The following is a 23,823-nucleotide window of genomic DNA, read 5'->3' as shown; positions in this document are numbered from 1 at the left end:
TATAAAATAAATATGTATAGAGAGACATCCCGTAATAACCTGAAGTAAATAATGAAAATTAAAAAACAATTACAAACAAAACATTTATAACAAAACTTAGTAAAATTTACTAGAAACTTACCTTTTTTTTTATATTTGCATAGTATTTATATATTAATGTTGTAAATACAAATCATTACATATCTACAAAGGATGGTCCTAAAGAGGTAGGCACTGTGAACTCTAATAGAGAGCCAAGTACTAGAGTCTGTGAACATTGCTCCAAAGTCAAGATTTTTTTGTTGATTTAATGTGCATACGAAAGTGAACATTGACAGGTGCAAAGGCAGCAATATATGATAAAACAATACGGCAGCTAAAGAAGGACTTCCCTATTCATCCCCAAAAAACCTGCCAGGATTGGAGCAGTGCTGACGTAAGACAACCCACGTCAACAACCCACGTCCTATATGTTTTTTCTAATTAAATATGTTTATTTCCGTCATAAAATCACCCATTTTGTGTGGACAGTTTAACAGTACAGATGATACATATTTAACAATCATACACATTTACACACGAAAAAAGAAAAAGAATGACGGAAAAAGGAATAGGCTGAAGCCAAAGCTTATATTTGCCTTGGCACTAAGAGGGATTACCCACAATACTTCTTAGATGGAAACAAAAATTATGACAACATCAAAGAAGTTGTTGAAAGCTTCAATAATTACTTTGTAAATATTGGACCAAAATTGGAAGAAAGGATTCCAGACCCAGTTTTAACTGAGGACTATAATGAAACCATAGAGCGAAATCCCAACTCCATGTTCCTCAGTGATGTGACACAGGAGGAAATAGTTATAATCGGGGGAAAATGCAAATGTAAGACTTGAACTGATTGTAATGGAATTGCTATACCAGGGGTGCCCATTACGTCGATCGCGAGCTACCAGTCGACCGCGGGGGGTGTGTCAGTCGATCTCCAGCCAGGCTTTTAAAAAAAATAGACCTAAAAATGAGTGATCATCAATCTTCACCAAGACGTCACTTAAATGACATTCACGGTACCGGAGGGTCTTGTGAGATGACGCTGGCTGCTGCAAGATCATTATTATGAAAATATGACCGAGAGGAAGGCGAGAAACACTTTTTATTTCAACAGACTCTCGCGCCGTACCTTCCGTCAAAACTCTAAAGGCCGACTGCACATTTCCTATCTTCACAATAAAAGCCCTGCTTCATGCTGCCTGCGCTAACTAAATACAGAGTGTCGGAAAGCTGGCGTGCACAAGAGACTCTTATTTAGTTAGTGCAGGCAGCATGAAGCAGGGCTTTTATTGTGAAGATAGGAAATGTGCAGTCGGCCTTTAGAGTTTTGACGGAAGGGACGGCGCGAAAGTCTGTTGAAATAAAAAGTGTTTCTCGCCTTCCTCTCTGTCATTTTTTCCTAATAATGAACTGGCAGCAGCCAGCGTCATCTCACAAGACCCTCGGGTGCCGTGAATGTCAATCAAGCAAGCTACGGAATTTGCCGCCAATGTTTTTCTTGTAAAGTGTATGGAAGCTGGATGAATTAGATGCCAAAAACCAACCACTTTCATGTGGTATTGTACAGAAAGGACCACTTTTTTTCTCCTCCATTTGAAAATGTGGGCGTTATCATCATTACTGTCTGATTCCAATCAATGCAAGTCATCAGAATCAGGTAATACACCAACTTATATTCTTGTCTTTGTGAAAGAAAGACATCTATATGTGTTACACATGCTTGTATTATCATTGAACACATTTAACTTGTTTACAAAAATGTCTCTTTCATAAATAAATAAATATAAATGATATATATAAATGAGGTAGATCCCCTCGAGTTGGTCAATTGAAAAGTAGCTCGCCTGCAGAAAAAGTGTGGGCACCCCTGCGTTAGAGAATGAGGAATGCTTGAAAATCTGCATGTCAACATCTCAGTTTGATGCCACACCCACAAAAATGCCCAAGAAACCATTTCCACATCAACACCGTATGAAAAAAAATAGTCAACAACAGCAGGAGATAACGTCCGCAGGAGCCTACCACATAGCGAAGGACATACAATATTTGATTTTCTATTTTGCAACACATTTTTATTTGACATTTATTGAAATACCTTGTGTGACATCATATACAAAATTGTACTTTGTTTAAAACTATTGTAGTGGCGTTCTGTACAAAAAGTGCACTTTAATTTACTGTTGTTTTGATATGTCATCTTATTGACATCATGCACAAAAGTGCACTAATACCGTATTTTCCGCACTATAAGGCGCACCTTCAATGAATGGCCTATTTTAAAACGTTGTTCATATATAAGGCGCACCGCGTTATAAGGTGCATAGAATAGATGCTACAGTGGAGGCTGGGGTTATGTTATGCATCCTTTAGATGGCGCTGCGCTAAAGGGAATGTCAACAAAACCGTCAGATAGGTCAGTCAAACTTTATTAATAGATTACAAACCAACGTTCTGACAACTCCGTTCACTCCCAAAATGAATAAACAGCTGTTTTATTATTTTCCCAGATTCAATAAACAGGTAAAAAACAGTCTGATACTGTTACGGTAAATCAAAGTTTAGTGCAAACACAATATAGTAACACTCGGAATAGTGCAAAGCAATAATATATCAATAACTCAACGTTGCTCAAATGATAATGTCACACGACACAACACACAAAAACGCTCACTTTATTAAGTTATTCCTCATCCACAAATCCCTCAAATTCTTCTTCAAACAGTTGGGCGAATACGGCATCCAACATACCCGGCTCCGTCTCGTTCAAGTCCTCATTAAAGGAGTCAGTGTCGCTGCTGCACTGCAAAAACTGAAATCTAAGTAAGATGAAATATCTCAAATAAGGGTGATATTTGCTTATTTTCTGTCTGGTAAGATAATTCTTCTCACTAAGCAGATTTTATGTTAGAGTCTTTTACTTGTTTTAAGGGTTTTGCTCCTAAATGATCTCAGTAAGATACTACAGCTTGTTTCTGACATTTTATGACCTATTTTGAGTAAAATATGATTGAAACTATTTTTGCCCAAGTGTCCAAAACACACCCAGCAATGCTGCACAGGAAGGCGGGGAAGAAGAGGGGGGAAAAGGCGGCCAAAATGTTCATAAGTCCCAATTGTGTCCAAAATACCTCCCCGGGTTCCAGTCCCACGAGTCCCGGGATGCAAAAAATTTCCAAAACGCACCCAGCAAAGTCACACGGGATGTAGGGGGGAAAAATTCGAAAAGTCGGCAAAAGTCCCCCAAAATGTTCTAAATACCTACCAAGGTTCGAGTCCCAACCGGGTTCGAGTTTGAGTTTGAGTGCACACTCGAACCCGGGTGGGACTTTTGAACATTTCACCGACTTTTCTCACTTTTCTCCCCACCTCTCCGTGGGACTTTACTGGGCGCGTTTTGGACATTTTGGCCATCCCGGCCGGCGGCAGAACTTGTGGGACTCGAACCTGTGTAGGTATTTTGAACATTTTTGGGACTTTTGCTGACTTTTCCAACTTTCATCCCCCCTCCCCATGGGACTCGGCTGGGTGTGTTATGGACATTTTGGGCATCCCGGGACTTGCGCGGCCATACATAAAATGTTATACTTGTTTTAAGTGTTTAGGTCCTAAATGATCTCAGTAAAATATTACAGCTTGTAGCTGAGATTTGATGACCTATATTGAGTAAAACATGCTTGAAACTAGAATATCAAAAGTTGCAAAGCTGTCATCAACACTCACAAGTATAAAACTACTTTTTAAAGTAAGAATTTCTTATTTTAAGAACGTAAAACAAAATCATGACTCTGACACAATTGTTTCTCATATTAAAACAGACGACAGCCAAATAGACTGCCGTTTTATTTTCAAAGAAACAATAGAAAATACGTACTCGTATAGTAGTACACTTATTAGTGAGAATATACTTATTTTAAGGTATTTTTGGGTTCATTAAAGTTAGCTAATTGTACTTGTTTTGAAAAGTATTGACAGAATTTCTAGGCGCAGTCAAGGCGTTGAGGTGTTCCGGTTTGGTGACCGCAGGATTAGGTCTCTGCTTTTTGCAGATGATGTGGTCCTGATGGCTTCATCTGACCGGGATCTTCAGCTCTCACTGGATCAGTTCGCAGCCGAGTGTGAAGCGACCGGAATGAGAATCAGCACCTCCGAGTCCATGGTTCTCGCCCAGAAAAGGGTGGAATGCCATCTCCGGGTTGGGGAGGAGACCCTGCCCCAAGTGGAGGAGTTCAAGTACCTAAGAGTCTTGTTCACGAGTGAGGGAAGAGTGGATCGTGAGATCGACAGGCGGATCGGTGCGGCGTCTTCAGTAATGCGGATGTTGTACCGATCCGTTGTGGTGAAGAAGGAGCTGAGCCGGAAGGCAAAGCTCTCAATTTACCGGTCGATCTACGTTCCCATCCTCACCTATGGGCATGAGCTTTGGGTCATGACCGAAAGGATAAGATCACGGGTACAAGCGGCCCAAATGAGTTTGGGTCTCTCCCTTAGAGATAGGGTGAGAAGCTCTGCCATCCGGGAGGAACTCAAAGTAAAGCCGCTGCTCCTCCACATGGAGAGGAGCCAGATGAGGTGGTTCGGGCATCTGGTCAGGATGCCACCCGAACGCCTCCCTAGGGAGGTGTTTAGGGCACGTCCAACCGGTCACGGGGAAGACCCAGGACACGTTGGGAAGACTATGTCTCCCGGCTGGCCTGGGAACGCCTCGGGATCCCCCGGGAAGAGCTAGACGAAGTGGCTGGGGAGAGGGAAGTCTGGGTTTCCCTGCTTAGGCTGTTCCCCCCGCGACCCGACCTCGGATAAGCGGAAGAAGATGGATGGATGGATGGATGACAAGCCAAATTTTCTTGTTCTATTGGCAGATAATTTTGCTTAGTGTAAGTAAAATACCCCCCATTTTTGGATTTTTTTTTCTTATTTTTGAACACTGACTTTTTGCAGTGTGTTCATGTTCAATTCTCTGGCTGCTGCTCTTTTCCCGTCTTTTACTGTGTGACTGATCGCCTTGAGTTAAAACTTGGCACAGAAACGGCACGCCTCCCGCAGTCATATAATTTGAGCGATTCGTGGATAAGGAATAACTTAATTAAGTGAGCTTTCCATGTTTATTTTGTGTGTTGTGTTGTGTGACAGTAACGCTTGAGCAACCTTGAGTTATTGATATATTGTTATTGCTTTGCACTATTTGGAGAGGTGGTTAATGGAGTCAGTGTTGTCGAGCAGTTCAGTGACAATTCCTGTTGTCCTGAAACCATGTCTCTCAATAGTAGCCATTTTGGGGTCTTTACATAAACACACAAATGGAAATGAAAACGGCCCACTGGCACAGTCATATATCCCAGAATGCACCGCGCGCTTCTTCTCCTACGGGGAAGAATGAAATCGGCGGCTGCTTACCGAGTTGTGAGACCTGTTGTGGCTCAATATTGGTCCATATATAAGGCGCACTGTCAATACCACCGTGGATGTATGAAAACCCAAAGGTAAACATGCAATTACTGAAGAATAGAAATTTAAAGTTACCAGATAGAACATTGGATTGAGGAAATGTTTTTGTATAACATCATGATATTCACAGATGCATCAAAAACTATAAATAGTAAAGTAGGAGCTGCTGCAGTTATCCCACAAGGAAATATAGTGTTAAATAAAAGAATCAGTGATAAACTATCTGTTTTTACGGGGGAATTGGTAGCAATTTATATGGCAGTTAACTGGATAGAGGAAAACAAAGCAAGGAAAGCAGTCGTGTGCTCGGACTCCAGCAGTGCATTGATGAGCATAAAAAACATAGCATCAGACACAAGACTAGATATAGTTGATGAAATAGTTCAGGGAATCTACAGGATAAATAAAGCGGGAGGTGTGGTAACATTTCTCTGGGTTCCTGCTCATGTAGGACTTGAGGGAAATTAGTTAGCTGATAGATACGCAAAACAAGCAACCACTAAAACAGAAGTAAATATGGAGATTAAGCACAGTAAAGAAGAAGTGAAGAGCATAATTAAGATAGAACACAATAAAAAGTGGCAGGATAATTGGAATAAGGAAACAAAAGGTAGAGAGTTTTACAAAGTCCAGAGGAGAGTAGGTGTCATGAGAGGAGGGATAGAAATAGGGAAGAAGAAGACATTATTACTAGAATGATATTAGGACATACATATAAATAAAATAAATAAATGGGTTGTACTTGTATAGCACTTTTCTACCTTCAAGGTACTCAAAGCGCTTTGACACTACTTCCACATTTACCCATTCACACACACATTCACACACTGATGGAGGGAGCTGCCATGCAAGGCGCCAACCAGCACCCATCAGGAGCAAGGGTGAAGTGTCTTGCTCAGGACACAACGGATGTGACGAGCTTGGTACTAGGTGGGAATTGAACCAGGGACGCTCGGGTTGCGCACGGCCCCTCTCCCACTGCGCCACGCCGTCCCTAAATATCTAAATAGTTCACTAAAATTGATAGGAAAACATACTACAGGGCTGTGTGATTTTTGCCATCAAATAGAGAATGTTGACCATCTTTTAATACAATGTAGGAAATACAATAGAGAAAGAGAAATACTGGAAAATAAGTTAGCAAAAGAAAATATTAGGTTAGAAGTGGGAGGTATATAAGGATTGCATTCAGAAAACATAGGATACAAAGCAATATACACATATTTTAAAAACACTGCGATGAGGTGGCGACTTGTCCAGGGTGTACCCCGCCTTCCGCCCGATTGTAGCTGAGATAGGCGCCAGCGCCCCCCGCGACCCCAAAAGGGAATAAGCGGTAGAAAATGGATGGGATGGATGGATGGATGGGTTAAATAAAAGAATATAGAGTAGGGATCCACCTCGGTCCACACTCCATTACAGTAGGTGGCGCTAATGCACACCAGAAGGTTGCTTGCCAACTGCCATAAAAACAAAAGAAGAAGAAGAAGAAAAAAAAGAAGGCGCACTGTCAGATTTTGAGAACATTTCAGGTTTTTAGGTGCGCCTTATAGTGCGGAAAATACGGTAGCTTGTTTTAAAATATCTCTGACAATCTTGCACTTTCTGGTTTGGAAATGACATGAATGTTTGTGCCACTGCTTAATAATTATTTAATAAATACACTTTTGCTAAATTGACTTAGTTGTGATTTCCCTCTGCATGAACGTTTAAAAGTAGCATATATGAATGCAGTATGAAGAAGAATGTTTGAATGTAGACACATAGAATCATCACACTGCTGTTGTTATATGTTTCAAGTGTTCATTCAAGGCTAAGGCAAAATATCCACATATTTATGCTGTATCGTGATGTGGCCTAAAAATATTGAAATATTAATAAAAGGCCATATCGCCCAGCCCTAGTTAGAATGTGATTTTTTTTTTTTTTAATTTATGCCCCAAACATGTCTTTTACAATGATTGTGATCGATAGAAAAATTGCCCCAAAAAAGTGTGGTTCCCCTCTAAATTCAAATGATTATATTTAAGACTTGAAGTGTACGAGCATTAACTTTAGAATTTGATGCCAGCAACACGTGATAAAGGAGATGGGAAAGGTGGCAATAAATACTGATAAAGTTGAGGAATGCTCATCAAACAATTATTTACGCTAATTGGGAACAGGTGGGTGTCATGATTGGGTATAAAAGCAGCTTCCATGAAATGCTAAGTACAGTAATTCACAAACAAGGATGGGGTGAGGGTCACCAATTTGTAAGCAAATTGTGGAACAGTTTTAGAACAACATTTCTCAACGAGCTATTGCAAGGAATTTAGGGATTTTACCATCTACGGTCCGTAAAATCATCAAAAGGTTCAGAGAATCTGGAGAAATCACTGCACGTAAGCGATGATATTAAGGACCTTTGATCCCATCAGTGTGTAAAGGATATCACCACATGGGCTCAGGAACACTTTATAAAACCACTGTCAGTAACTACAGTTACAGTCGCTACATCTGTAAGTGCAAGTTAAAACTCTACTATGCGAAGCGAAAGCCATTTATCAACAACACCCAGGAACGCCGCTGGCTTCGCTGGGCCTGAGCTCATCTAAGATGGACTGATGCAAAGTGGTAAAGTGTTCTGTATAAAGTATTGGTCTCTTTTTGGAGACCAATATTTAATATGATTTGCATGATTTTGTTTGATTCTGGATCCTTCGGAGGATGCTGTCTCTTTGCATTGGCAATTCAATCCAACTTGTACTTTTGAATATGGGTAAATAAACCTTTTGTACTAAAACCACTTTGTTTACAGTTTAAGCTTCGGGCCTATCCACCACACAAGGCTAAGGCAAAATATCCACATATATATGGTGTATCGTGACATGGCCTAAAAATATTGAAATATTAATAAAAGGCCCAGCCCTAGTTAGAATATGATTTTTTTTTTTTTTTAAACATATCAACCGTCGTGTCTTTTATGATTGTAAACCATAGAAAAATTGCCCAAAAAAGTGCAGTTCCCCTCTAAATTCAAATGATTATATTCAAGACTTGAAGTGATGAAGCCTACTTGGATGAGAGGACAAAGGTCTTGTAAGACAAAGTGAAGAGTCCAGTTGTGATGGATTGAATGCCCTGAGAATAAAATGTTGTGCTTACTTGGACTGTGATGAAGCTGTGAGGACTCAGCTGCTTTGTCTTCATGCTCTTCAGTCTTCACAGAGACAACAGTCAGTGGAAAGTTGCTGACATCAGCCTCCTCCTGCCCTAGAAGACACTCTCCCTCCTGACTCATCCACACTTCCTCCTCTTCCTCTTTAATGTGGGGGAACTGTGGATCCTCCTCTTCCTCTTTAATGTGGGGGGGCTGCTGGACGTCTGTTGGGTAAATAAGTCAATCAAATTAATAGAGAATAGAACTAGTTTTGGACTGACACTGTTAACACAATGACATTGCGTTCTTTTGTGTGTTGTGTTAAAAGTGTGTATAATAACGCAATCAATAAAAATACGGGAAATACCTCCTTTTTTCCCAAAATTAATTCAAAAGTGGTATAGTGAGTACAAAAAAACGACTTGGAAATTTGATGGCGGGCAAATTGAAAAGTGTTTTATAAGTACGAGGCAGCATTGATTGAGGCATTTTTAACTTCAATGATGTAAAGTGTGTAAATATTTTATTGTGTATACCAGGGGTGCCCATTACGTCGATCGCGAGCTACCAGTCGACCGCGGGGGGTGTGTCAGTCGATCTCCAGCCAGGCTTTTAAAAAAGATAGACCTAAAAATGAGTGATCATCAATCTTCACCAAGACGTCACTTAAATGACATTCACGGTACCGGAGGGTCTTGTGAGATGACGCTGGCTGCTGCAAGATCATTATTATGAAAATATGACCGAGAGGAAGGCCAGAAACACTTTTTATTTCAGCAGACTCTCGCGCCGTACCTTCCGTCAAAACTCTAAAGGCCGACTGCACATTTCCTATCTTCACAATAAAAGCCCTGCTTCATGCTGCCTGCGCTAACTAAATACAGAGTCTCAGAAAACTGGCGTGCACAAGCGATCCCTCAGAAAGCTGGCGTGCACATCACTTGTGCACGCCAGCTTTCCGAGACTCTTATTTTGTTAGCGCAGGCAGCATGAAGCAGGGCTTTTATTGTGAAGATAGGAAATGTGCAGTCGGCCTTTAGAGTTTTGACGGAAGGGACGGCGCGAAAGTCTGTTGAAATAAAAAGTGTTTCTCGCCTTCCTCTCTGTCATTTTTTCATAATAATGAACTGGCAGCAGCCAGCGTCCTCTCACAAGACCCTCGGGTGCCGTGAATGTCAATCAAGCAAGCTACGGAATTTGCCGCCAATGTATTTCTTGTAAAGTGTATGGAAGCTGGATGAATTAGATGCCAAAAACCAACCACTTTCATGTGGTATTGTACAGAAAGGACAACTTTTTTTCTCCTCCATTTGAAAATGTGGGCGTTATCATCATTACTGTCTGATTCCAATCAATGCAAGTCATCAGAATCAGGTAATACACCAACTTATATTCTTGTCTTCGTGAAAGAAAGACATCTATATGTGTTACACATGCTTGTATTATCATTAAACACATTTAACTTGTTTACAAAAATGTCTCTTTCATAAATAAATAAATATAAATATATATATAAATGAGGTAGATCCCCTCGAGTTGGTCAATTGAAAAGTAGCTCGCCTGCAGAAAAAGTGTGGGCACCCCTGGTGTATACGGTCTATGACACCTAAAGTTTATCTCTATACTTAAACACATCCTTGTAATGACATAGTCATTATCATAACTTCAATATCATGGAAATAAAAAAAATTCCAAAATCACTTAAAAAAAGCATTTATGGTACGTTTTTGTCATCATGCAAAATACTTGTTTGTGGTCGTTTTGTTGGCTGGGCCAAAAGGAACTTTTACCAAGAACATGTTTTAGTATGTGGTGTTTTATGGAGTATCTCCATCAACAATTTCTCTTTAGGAATTGGAGACCATCGACGACTCGCTTAAGGAAAGTCAGTCACATTTTTGTTTTTTTTAATAAATCAAGTGTTGACTAATTTGGTTTTTGAAAATAAATGTTTACTTTCACTTATTGATGCATGTTGGTCAGAATCAGGAAGTGAAATTAAAACTTTAGTTAGATGTGATTACAGTATAAAATGTATTAAGAGACTGTGTGAGTTCTGCGTAAACATGATACATGTTGACATCTTCTTGGGGACTGGAACACTGATATGACCTGAAAGGATGCACCCATTTTTAAAATCTTCACTAAGCTGTGCCACCAACATTGTCTCACTTAGCTCATTAAGCAAACTACCATGGTGAGTGAGTCCTTTTAAACCTTCATAGACCTCCTTGTTACTTCTGACCAGTCTAAGATCACCACAAGTGGAACTACTGTATGCGGCTTAAGTGATCATTCCATCATTTTCTGTACTTGTAAGAACATAGAACCGAGGCTGACGGCCACAAAACAAGACCTAGACTAGCAAGGCTTTCAATGACGAACTGGCAAATTAAAACTCGCTCCGGTACTTGCGAGTACACAGGTTTATGGGTCAATTCCTAACCTCAGAAAAGTAGATAACTTCATAGTCAAAGTGAGTGACAATATTATAACAAACAAAAAGTTGATTACCTATCTTGGCTGCATCGTAGAGACTAATCTCTCCAGTGAAAAAGTAACTACTAGGTAGTCAAAGAATCAACCAAGGAATTCTGTTCTTCACGCTGGTGAGTAGAAATACACTTAAGACTAAAAAAAAGCACTCATTTAACCCCACTTTTAGTACAGAGTTCATGTTTGGTACCGTGATGCCTTAAAAGCCCTGAAAAACAAACTCCGGACAACCCAAATCAAAATGATTGGGCTTCTACTCAACCGTCCATCTTGGGCTCACCTTTCCGCCAACCATTTTCATTTCCAACCATGGCTCTTGGTAGCCAACAGACTACATCTTTTTGCAGTTAGTTTGGTGTAGAAAATACACCATTCCACTAAAATACCCATGTACCTGTCTAGATACTTCATTATATATTCAATCAATCAATCAATGTTTACTTATATAGCCCTAAATCACTAGTGTCTCAAAGGGCTGCACAAACCACTACGACATCCTCGGTAGGCCCACATATGGGCAAGGAAAACTCACACCCAGTGGGACGTCGGTGACAATGATGACTATGAGAACCTTGGAGAGGAGGAAAGCAATGGATGTGGAGCGGGTCTAACATGATACTGTGAAAGTTCAATCCATAATGGATCCAACACAGTCGCGAGAGTCCAGTCCAAAGCGGATCCAACACAGCAGCGAGAGTCCCGTTCACAGCGGAGCCAGCAGGAAACCATCCCAAGCGGAGGCGGATCAGCAGCGCAGAGATGTCCCCAGCCGATACACAGGCAAGCAGTACATGGCCACCGGATCGGACCGGACCCCCTCCACAAGGGAGAGTGGGACATAGGAGAAAAAGAAAAGAAACGGCAGATCAACTGGTCTAAAAAGGGAGTCTATTTAAAGGCTAGAGTATACAAATGAGTTTTAAGGTGAGACTTAAATGCTTCTTCTGTGGTGGCATCTCGAACTTTTACCGGGAGTGCATTCCAGAGTACTGGAGCCCGAAATGAAAACGCTCTATAGCCCGCAGACTTTTTTTGGACTTTGGGAATCACTAATAAGCCGGAGTCCTTTGAACGCAGATTTCTTGCCGGGACATATGGTACAATACAATCGGCAAGATAGGATGGAGCTAGACCGTGTAGTATTTTATACGTAAGTAGTAAAACCTAAAAGTCACATCTTAAGTGCACAGGAAGCCAGTGCAGGTGAGCCAGTATAGGTAGATATGTATATAAAGGTATATACAGTATAGGTATATATGTATGTATATATGTATATAAAGGTATATACAGTACAGGCGTAATGTGATCAAACTTTCTTGTTCTTGTCAAAAGTCTAGCAGCCGCATTTTGTACCAACTGTAATCTTTTAATGCTAGACATGGGGAGACCCGAAAATAATACGTTACAGTAATCGAGACGAGACGTAACAAACGCATGGATAATGATCTCAGCGTCTTTAGTGGACAGAATGGAGCGAATTTTAGCGATATTACGGAGATGAAAGAAGGCCGTTTTAGTAACGCTTTTAATGTGTGCCTCAAAGGAGTGAGTTGGGTCAAAGATAATACCCAGATTCTTTACAGAGTTGCCTTGTTTAATTGTTTGGTTGTCAAATGTTAGAGTTGTATTATTAAATAGAGGTCGGTGTCTAACAGGACCGATAATCAGCATTTCCGTTTTTTGGGCGTTGAGTTGCAAAAAGTTAGCGGACAGCCATTGTTTAATTTCATTAAGACACGCCTCCAACTGACTACAGTCCGGCGTGTTGGTCAGCTTTAGGGGCATGTAGAGTTGGGTGTCATCAGCATAACAGTGAAAGATAACACCGTATTTGTGTATGATGTCACCTAGCGGCAGCATGTAGATGCTGAAGAGTGCAGGGCCAAGGACCGAACCCTGGGGAACTCGACACGTTACCTTAACGTAGTCCGAGGTCACATTGTTATGGGAGACGCACTGCATCCTATCAGTAAGATAAGACTTAAACCAAGACAGGGCTAAGTCTGACATACCAATTCGTGTTTTGATACGTTCTAATAAAATATTATGATCGACGGTATCGAAAGCAGCGCTAAGATCGAGGAGCAGCAACATAGATGACGCATCAGAATCCATCGTTAGCAATAGATCATTAGTCATTTTTGCGAGGGCTGTCTCCGTGGAGTGATTTGCCCTGAAACCGGATTGAAAGGTTTCACATAGATTGTTAGACGCTAAGTGTTCATTTAACTGCCCCGCAACAATTTTTTCGAGGATTTTTGAAATAAAGGGAAGCTGAGACACCGGTCGGTAGTTTACCATGAGGTCAGGATCGAGGTTAGGTCTTTTAAGAAGAGGATGAATAACCGCTTTTTTGAATGCTAATTATAACACCAGAAGTAGTTGTACACCATCCATTTTCTACCGCTTATTCCCTTTTGGGGTTGCAGGGGGATCATATTCAACCCAGATTTCACTCAAACAAGGTTCTTATTTGTTTGCCTGCTATACCACCAACACCTGGAACTCCCTATCAAAAATAAAAGACATTACAGGTTGCGGCTACTTGTAACTCGGAATATACAAAGCCTTGCACCTATTTCAAATTTTATTTACATGTATTTTCTTGCAGTATATTTCTATTTTAAATGCTACTTTGTAAATAGTACTGTGTGAGTGAAGAAATAGTTCCACTGAAACCATCTCAGGCTGTCTTGTGGGCAGTGAATGTGTACCGTGATGAAAGTGAACCCTTTCCTATGCAAACTTCTCATAACTCCTTCAATCAATCAATCACACTTTGTTACAAACTGAGAGGAACATCAACCTCAAACTGTCTCCTTTTCATGAAGAATCTAAATCAAAGCATCATCCCCACAAGACAGAGCATCTTACTGTTAAAGAAAAGTGTTCCTACTGAAATATAAAGTTAGTAAAGATGTGAGAGTAAGAAGTCAACAAACCTGTTCTGTGTAACACAACTTGATGTTTCTTGAAAACGGCGTCCAGTAGTTGATGTTGTCGCTCCTTCTCCTCTTTTGTTGGACAAAGTTCCTCCTCATACTTTACTATCGTTCTTTCGCACATTTTCCCACAATCACGACACTTGACTCTCACATTTGATCTCAACTTAGCGATGTGTTGATAACGTCCGCGTCGCTTTGTTAGCAGCTAACAAGCTAAGCTAACTAGCGCAAGAGGCGATAACGTGCGCTCAGACTAATGTATCCGGATACAAACAATGACTAACAATGTTTCATCTAATACATCACATATATGCGTATATGTATGCACTAAATACAAATAGAGAAACAATAATGGCCAGTGGCCACGTTTAGGCCTTCTCTGTCAAACGCCATTTTGCTTTTTACTCTTTCGTCTTCTTTGGATTTCCGGCAGACTAGTAGAGCGTCTTAGGCCTCCACGGCTTCTTAACGGGACTTCTTCGTCCTGTGCTATGGTCCATACCACATTCTACAGTACAGGAGGTCGCGCTGTCAACCTTTCCATGGACCACTTCCAACTTGGCTTCGTCGTTCGTCTTCTTTGTTTGTATAATGGCGGTCAGAAAGTTGGGATACATGGAGGGCACTAGGACCGCGCTTTGTGGCCGCAGGGAGAGCAGCAGAAAGTTTCCCTGGAGAAAGAAATAGGTGAGTGAACAAACTTTTTATTGTAATTTTATTTAAATTTCCATACACATACATACATATACATATATATATACACATATATATATATACATATATATATCAATCAATCAATGTTTACTTATATAGCCCTAAATCACTAGTGTCTCAAAGGGCTGCACAAACCAATACGACATCCTCGGTAGGCCCACATAAGGGCAAGGAAAACTCACACCCAGTGGGACATCGGTGACAATAATGACCCAGTGGGACGTCGGTGACAATGATGACTATGAGAACCTTGGAGAGGAGGAAAGCAATGGATGTCGAGCGGGTCTAACATGATACTGTGAAAGTTCAATCCATAATGGATCCAACACAGTCGCGAGAGTCCAGTCCAAAGCGGATCCAACACAGCAGCGAGAGTCCCGTTCACAGCGGAGCCAGCAGGAAACCATCCCAAGCGGAGGCGGATCAGCAGCGCAGAGATGTCCCCAGCCGATACACAGGCGAGCAGTACATGGCCACCGGATCGGACCGGACTCCCTCCACAAAGGAGAGTGGGACATAGAAGAAAAAGAAAAGAAACGGCAGATCAACTGGTCTAAAAAGGGAGTCTATTTAAAGGCTAGAGTATACAAATGAGTTTTAAGGTGAGACTTAAATGCTTCTACTGACTATATATATATATATATGTATATATATTAGGGGTGGGCAAATTAATGCGTTAATTACGCGTTAACTCATCAATCTATTAACGCCGACAATTATTTTATCGCACATTTGCGTATGTTGTTTACATGCTTTTATTTTGTTAACGCCTTTTCTTAACAAGATGACATCTCCCGGATGTACTTCGGCGTGGAGGGGCTCTTGGTAAAGATGGAACATTTGGCAAAAATACCGGACAATTCTGCAAATGTCATGGCTGGCTTACAGCGTGGTCACTCCGGGATCACTTACGACCGCCAGACAATTCTGAATGTGGATAGATCGGGCCGTTTTGGACTGAATGAGGCGTGCTTGCTAGACCGGCTAGCTAGCATGGGAATACTTTGCCGGCTACATCCAGCGGCCTGTGAAGCAGCGGAGTATATGTGTTGTCTGTCTATTTAGGAATAATGCAGACCAGGGGTGTTGGCTGAGTTCTTAACGTTTGCTTTCAGAGCGTGCATATCACAACATACAAGATGCCGTCATGGCGACACAACCTATACCGGGCTACCGCGCATGCTCCTCACTCCTGTTGCATGCTGGGTAGGGTAGTTCTTTTTTTCCCTGGCTCATAACATCACAATATAGTACCATGTATATGCGTTCAGTTTATCAAAGCACCAAGCAAACAATCGGAAAATTCCCATCATATCAATTCCTAGATATGGTCATAATTATTTTTAAGTGCACTACGCAGAATAAACACAACATTATTAATATTGCTACTACGGATAAATTTGATCAAAAATTCCCTAAAACAGCCCACTACCTATAATATAGGTTTTTTAAACATAAGATCCCTGATAAAAAAAATGTTTCTGCTGTTACCTCAGAAATTGCCTGTTCAGATGTTATGATTGTGGCTCAGAGATTTGTATGTAGATTATATTTATTTTCCATAACAAACAGGATAACTTAAATACCCTGGCAGTGGCAATAAGCTTAAATGGTTTGTATTTACATTTTTTGAGTTGATTTTCATAAAATATGCTATTTAACTGCTACTGTTTAACAAGGACTGATTTAAATTGTGTTCGCACAACAAATGTTTTGGCGCTTTTGTTGATGTGGGAGAATATTCCAATAAAGGTGCACTACACACTACTTTTGAATTCATTATTGGGCTTTGCGTATACAATGCAGTTAATCGCGATTAATCGGAGAAATAGTGCGATTAACTTCGATTAAAATTTTTAATCGTTGCCCAGCCCTAATATATATATATATATATATATATATATATATATTTATTTATTTTTTAATGTATTTATCATTTATTTATTTTCACCACAAGCTGTGCTTCTAACATACTCTTAATACGTTTTTCCTATTGTTCTTCTTTTCTTAATTATCAATCAGAAGTGTCACCAGGACGTCCCCTGGCCCTAACACTCCATGAAGGACCTTTATGGGCATTGACTTTTGTCTTTTATGGACATAATTAACATCCATATTATCAACCTTTCTGTTTGGTCCTTGTGTGCCAGCTGTTTAATGGAAAATGTTTTTGAAGAAACTGCACCATTTCTGTTTTGCACATTTTACATGAACCAGGATTTATTTGATTTAAGTATGACGTTTCGAGCAAGCGCTCTTTTTCGCACTGCTGTGGCGGTGTGTGCGGACCTTTCTTTCTTTCTTGTTCTTGTAAGTGTTCCTTTTTGACCCAGCTCCCATCCCAATTGTTTTTTTTCTGTCCCCCCCCACCCCCCTATGTTTTGCACATTTAAAAAAAATAAATGTACGGTTGAAGCATACAATGTTCTTGTGATTATGGTATGAATAGGACTCCCGGTAAGTGCAACAGTGGTCTAGTGGAGGTGTAAAAGTTCATTTTTCTAAGCATTGTGGAATTTTTAAAGCATTTTCCAAGCATTTTTTCAGGCCCTGACTGAAATAGGGGAAACCCAAATTTTATAAGGGATACCAAAAATGTTCCGACCGCCTGCGAGATGTCTTTTATTTCAAAGTCTGGGTGTTGGCAACCCTAATGGTTTGAAAAAGGCTATTGGTCGCTGATGCACTTATTGAGTGATAAAAGTATTATTATATTTTAAGATTTCTTTGAGTACGACCTGCCAATAGACGAAAATATTTCAAAACAATTATAAAGATTTCCGTTCAAAATATTCAAAATACGGCAGGTAACGTTTTCCAGAACTCTTTCCTAAACTTTCTGGGCTTTTGGTGGATGGACACAATATTACAGATTTGAAACTCTGAAATTAGACATCCATCCATTACTTACCGCTTATTCCTTTTGGGGTCGCTGGTGCCCAAACTAGAAATCCATCCATCCATTTCCTACCGCTTATTCCTTTTGGGGTCGCGGGGGGCGCTTGTGCCCATCTCAGCTTATTTACTATTTCTTATTTGCTGTATTTTCTCTGGAACCAAAAAACACAAACAAACAAAAAATACAAATAACTTGAAAGCTTCCATTCTTCCAAAGGCAAAGGAGTTCATAAAAAAACAAAAACCGAATTGAGCACTTAAAATAACGGGGTGTGCCAGGACCGGTCTCGAAGACAGCGACAGGTGCGTAGATGGCCCAGGTGGGCCTTGTCATCTATTCACCTGTCGCCCTGTGTGAGCAGCAGTCGGGAGGAGAGAGGTGGTTGGAGCTGGGCTGAGAGTGAAAGCAAGTCTGCTACACAAACAAAAGACACATGCTGGAAAGCAACCTGCAGACATTTACAAAATAAAGTGAAGTGAATTATATTTGTATAGCGCTTTTCTCTAGTGACTCAAAGCGCTTTATATAGTGAAACCCAATATCTAAGTTACATTTAAACCAGTGTGGTTGGCACTGGGAGCAGGTGGGTCAAGTGTCTTGCCCAAGGACACGACGGCAGTAACTAGGATGGCGGAATCGAACCTCAAGTTGCCACTCTACCAACCGAGCTATGCCGCCCCAAAATAAAACTGTATTGTAACCCTGAACTGAGCTCTCATGTCGGGGCTTGGTGGTCTGGAGGACCCACTGGAGGGCAACCTTCACCATGACATTTTCGTGGTACTTGTCATGGTTAAAGATTTATCTTCAAGTATTTTTTCTCAGGTGTTTACGCTATATTGCTTTGTTTCTTCTGCCAGATGCATCATATTCATCATATAATGTCTGCCCTTACTTAGAGAGTGTTTACTTTTTGTTACTCCCTCCGAGGTCTTAATCAAGGCTCAAGTTGTCCGTTTTTTCTCACACAGACTTTTATTTCAGCCACGCTTTCTTCTCGTTAACAACGACGCCATAATAATGCCGTCAGAACGAATACATAAGAGAAACAGAACTTACAAATAAAATACATTATCAGAAAGAATTGGCCTCACAAACTCCGAGGGAATAAAGTTGATTTTCAAGCCGAGACTCCATCAACCTCTTACTTTGAATGCTTGCTGTTTCATGCTGCTTCCCTTATTCCGTCAAGTATTAATTGTCCCCCCCCAACAATATGACCAAAGAGGAAGAAAAAAATATGTTCCTCTCCAATTGACATGGGTTTTGTAACAAAAATCAAGTTGACATATACTTGCATGAATTACCATCCATCCATCCATCTATCATCTTCCGCTTATCAGAGGTCGGGTCGCGGGGGCAGCAGCCTAAGCAGGGAAGCCCAGACTTCCCTCTCCCCAGCCACTTCGTCTAGCTCTTCCGGGGGATCCCGAGGCGTTCCCAGGCCAGCCGGGAGAAATAGTCTTCCCAACGTGTCCTGGGTCTTCCCCGTGGCCTCCTACCGGCTGGACGTGCCCTAAACACCTCCCTAGGGAGGCGTTCGGGTGGCATCCTGACCAGATGCCTGAACCACCTCATCTGGCTCCTCTCCATGTGGAGGAGCAGCGGCTTTACTTTGAGCTCCTCCCGGATGGCAGAGCTTCTCACCCTATCTCTAAAGGAGAGACCTGGAAACTCATTTGGGCCGCTTGTACCCGTGATCTTATCCTTTCGGTCATGACCCAAAGCTCATGACCATAGGTGAGGATAGGAACGTAGATCGATCGGTAAATTGAGAGCTTTGCCTTCCGGCTCAGCTCCTTCTTCACCACAACGGATCGGTACAACGTCCGCATTACTGAAGACGCCGCACTCTCACGATCCACTCTTCTCTCACTCGTGAACAAGACTCCTAGGTACTTGAACTCCTCCACTTGGGGCAGGGTCTCCTCCCCAACCCGGAGATGGCACTCCACCCTTTTCCGGGCGAGAACCATGGACTCGGACTTGGAGGTGCTGATTCTCATTCCGGTCGCTTCACACTCGGCTGCAAACCGATCCAGTGAGAGCTGAAGATCCCGGCCAGATGAAGCCATCAGGACCACATCATCTGCAAAAAGCAGAGACCTAATCCTGCGGTCACCAAACCGGAACCCCTCAACGCCTTGACTGCGCCTAGAAATTCTGTCCATAAAAGTTATGAACAGAATGGGTGACAAAGGACAGCCTTGGCGGAGTCCAACCCTCACTGGAAACGTGTCCGACTTACTGCCGGCAATGCGGACCAAGGTCTGACACTGATCATACAGGGAGCGGACCGCCACAATAAGACAGTCCGATACCCCATACTCTCTGAGCACTCCCCACAGGACTTCCCGAAGGACACGGTCGAATGCCTTCTCCAAGTCCACAAAGCACATGTAGACTGGTTGGGCAAACTCCCATGCACCCTCAAGAACCCTGCCCAGAGTATAGAGCTGGTCCACAGTTCCACCACCAGGACGAAAACCACACTGTTCCTCCTGAATCCGAGGTTGGACTATCCGGCGTAGCCTCCTCTCCAGTACACCTGAATAAACCTTAGCGGGAAGGCTGAGGATGAATTACCAAAGGAAATAAATGTTTAATCACGTTGTAAGTAAATATGAACTTATATTTATACATTGTATTTATTGACTCGAGCCAACTATGAAATGATATAACATACAGTATATACAATGTGCTTCTGTCAGCAGCTACACTTTTCCTAACTAAGAGTTTCCCGCTTGTCTCCAACACTTCCCCCACACATTCCTGAGCTAAGATAAAAGGTGTGTTCCTCACTCCCACTCTCCTCTAAACAGATGGCCTTTGTCTTTTGAGGCCTCCAAAAAATACTCCCAAAAATTAACAATTCTTATGAAATAGATGATTATATTGTAAAACAACAGACACTTTACTTTTGCTTGTCCTTATGTCCCTGCAAGATGATGTTACGTTAGGGGGCCGTCGATTCGTTGCAACTCTGTCACTTTATTTATGTTTTCCACAAAGCCAACCGGACGTCCACTAAGCCGGTGTTTTTCAACCCCTGTGCCGCGGCACAGTAGTGTACCGTGAGATACAGTCAGGTGTGCCGTGGGAGATGATCTAATGCAGGGGTGCCCATTACGTCGATCGCGAGCTACCAATCGACCGCGGGGGGTGTGTCAGTCCATCTCCAGCCAGGCTTTTAAAAAAAATAGACCTAAAAATTAGTGATCATCAATCTTCACCAAGACGTCATTTAAATGACATTCACGGTACCGGAGGGTCTTGTGAGATGACGCTGGCTGCTGCAAGATCATTATTATGAAAATATGACAGAGAGGAAGGCGAGAAACACTTTTTATTTCAACAGACTCTCGCGCCGTACCTTCCGTCAAAACTCTAAAGGCCGACTGCACATTTCCTATCTTCACAATAAAAGCCCTGCTTCATGCTGCCTGCGCTAACTAAATACAGAGTCTCGGAAAACTGGCGTGCACAAGCGATCCCTCAGAAAGCTGGCGTGCACATCACTTGTGCACGCCAGCTTTCCGAGACTCTTATTTTGTTAGCGCAGGCAGCATGAAGCAGGGCTTTTATTGTGAAGATAGGAAATGTGCAGTCGGCCTTTAGAGTTTTGACGGAAGGGACGGCGCGAAAGTCTGTTGAAATAAAAAGTGTTTCTCGCCTTCCTCTCTGTCATTTTTTCATAATAATGAACTGGCAGCAGCCAGCGTCATCTCACAAGACCCTCGGGTGCCGTGAATGTCAATCAAGCAAGCTACGGAATTTGCCGCCAATGTTTTTCTTGTAAAGTGTATGGAAGCTGGATGAATTAGATGCCAAAAACCAACCACTTTCATGTGGTATTGTACAGAAAGGACAACTTTTTTTCTCCTCCATTTGAAAATGTGGGCGTTATCATCATTACTGTCTGATTCCAATCAATGCAAGTCATCAGAATCAGGTAATACACCAACTTATATTCTTGTCTTTGTGAAAGAAAGACATCTATATGTGTTACACATGCTTGTATTATCATTAAACACATTTAACTTGTTTACAAAAATGTCTCTTTCATAAATAAATAAATATAAATGATATATATAAATGAGGTAGATCCCCTCGAGTTGGTCAATTGAAAAGTAGCTCGCCTGCAGAAAAAGTGTGGGCGCCCCTGATCTAATGTCACCTATTTGGGTTAAAAATATTTTTTGCAAACCGGTAATTATAGTCTGCAAAATATGTTGTTGAGGGTTACTCGGCAGAGTAACCCTGTAATACTCTTTCATATCAGTAGGTGGCAGTCGGTAGCTAATTGCTTTGTAGATGTCATAAACAGCGGGAGGCAGTGTGCAGGTAAAAAGGTGTCTAATGCTTAAACCAAAAATAAACAAAAAGGTGAGTGCCCCTCAGAAAAAGGCAGTGAAACTTAGAGAAGGCTATGCAGAATGTAACTTAAACTGCACTGGCTACAAAGTGAACTAAAACAGAATGCTAAAGACTTACTGTGGAGCAAAGACGGCGTCCACAATCTACATCTGAACATGACATGACAATCAACAATGTCCCCACAAATAAGGATAAAACCAGCTGAAATATATCTTGATTGCTAAAACAAAGTATGTGCGGGAAATATCGCTCAGAGGAAGACATGAAACAGCTACAGGAAAATACCAACAAAATAGGAAAAGCCACCAAAATAGGAGCGCAAGACATAAGAACTAAAACACCACAGAAAGGACAACAGCAATAAACTCCAAGTAAGTCAGGGTGTGATGTGACAGGTGGAGACACTACACCTACTTTGAGACAAGAGCTATATGGATGCCATCCATCCATTCATCCATCATCTTCCGTTTATCCGAGGTCGGGTCGCGGGGGCAGCAGCCTAAGCAGGGAAACCCAGACTTCCCTCTCCCCAGCCACTTCGTCTAGCTCTTCCCGGGGGATCCCGAGGCGTTCCCAGGCCAGCCCGGAGACATAGTCTTCCCAACGTGTCCTGGGTCTTCCCCGTGGCCTCCTACCGGTTGGACGTGCCCTAAACACCTCCCTAGGGAGGCGTTCGGGTGGCATCCTGACCAGATGCCCGAACCACCTCATCTGGCTCCTCTCCATGTGGAGGAGCAGCGGCTTTACTTTGAGTTCCTCCCGGATGGCAGAGCTTCTCACCCTATCTCTAAGGGAGAGACCCGCCACACGGCGGAGGAAACTCATTTGGGCCGCTTGTACCCGTGATCTTATCCTTTCGGTCATGACCCAAAGCTCATGACCATAGGTGAGGATGGGAACGTAGATCGACCGGTAAATTGAGAGCTTTGCCTTCCGGCTCAGCTCCTTCTTCACCACAACGGATCGGTACAACGTCCGCATTACTGAAGACGCCGCACCGATCCGCCTGTCGATGCTTGCTTATGCTTTCAAGTCATATCCAACAATTGCGACAACGACTTTTTACCGTCAACTGAGTTTTGTTTTTTAATGATTTCTGCTGGTGGTGTGCCTCTGCATTTTCTCAACGCAAAAAATGTGCCTTGGCTCAAAAAGGTCGTGGAACTGTGGACCAGCTCTACACTCTGGGCAGGGTTCTTGAGGGTGCATGGGAGTTTGCCCAACCAGTCTACATGTGCTTTGTGGACTTGGAGAAGGCATTGGACCGTGTCCCTCGGGAAGTCCTGTGGGGAGTGCTCAGAGAGTATGGGGTATCGGACTGTCTTATTGTGGCGGTCCGCTCCCTGTATGATCAGTGTCAGACCTTGGTCCGCATTGCCGGCAGTAAGTCGAACACATTTCCAGTGAGGGTTGGACTCCGCCAAGGCTGTCCTTTGTCACCCATTCTGTTCATAACTTTTATGGACAGAATTTGTAGGCGCAGTCAAGGCGTTGAGGGGTTCTGGTTTGGTGACCGCAGGATTAGGTCTCTGCTTTTTGCAGATGATGTGGTCCTGATGGCTTCATCTGACCGGGATCTTCAACTCTCACTGGATCAGTTTGCAGCCGAGTGTGAAGCGACCGGAATGAGAATCAGCACCTCCAAGTCCGAGTCCATGGTTCTCGCCCGGAAAAGGGTGGAGTGCCATCTCCGGGTTGGGGAGGAGACCCTGCCCCAAGTGGAGGAGTTCAAGTACCTAGGAGTCTTGTTCACGAGTGAGGGAAGAGTGGATCGTGAG

At 42.2% G+C, this 23,823-nt stretch overlaps 1 protein-coding gene across 4 annotated transcripts in view; it reads right to left on the bottom strand.

Annotated features, from left to right (window-relative positions):
• LOC133540147 (gastrula zinc finger protein XlCGF57.1-like) overlaps nucleotides 1–23,823 on the bottom strand; it is a 49,480-nt gene that overhangs the window by 3,685 nt on the left and 21,972 nt on the right. For 2 of the 4 annotated variants that reach the window (XM_061882685.1, XM_061882684.1), the window contains 3 exons: nucleotides 17,681–17,819; nucleotides 14,053–14,726; nucleotides 8,620–8,838 (listed from right to left, as the gene is read on the bottom strand). In XM_061882685.1, the coding sequence (XP_061738669.1) occupies nucleotides 8,620–8,838; nucleotides 14,053–14,176 (343 nt within the window). In that variant the 5' untranslated portion in view covers nucleotides 14,177–14,726; nucleotides 17,681–17,819. The remainder of the gene's footprint in view (nucleotides 1–8,619; nucleotides 8,839–14,052; nucleotides 14,727–17,680; nucleotides 17,820–23,823) is intronic. The other 2 variants (XM_061882687.1, XM_061882686.1) reach the window with 1 other exon arrangement.

Source organism: Nerophis ophidion, linkage group LG21 (genome assembly GCF_033978795.1).
Source record: "Nerophis ophidion isolate RoL-2023_Sa linkage group LG21, RoL_Noph_v1.0, whole genome shotgun sequence".
Taxonomy (NCBI): domain Eukaryota; kingdom Metazoa; phylum Chordata; class Actinopteri; order Syngnathiformes; family Syngnathidae; genus Nerophis; species Nerophis ophidion.
This window is presented reverse-complemented; position numbering and strand designations above follow the sequence as displayed.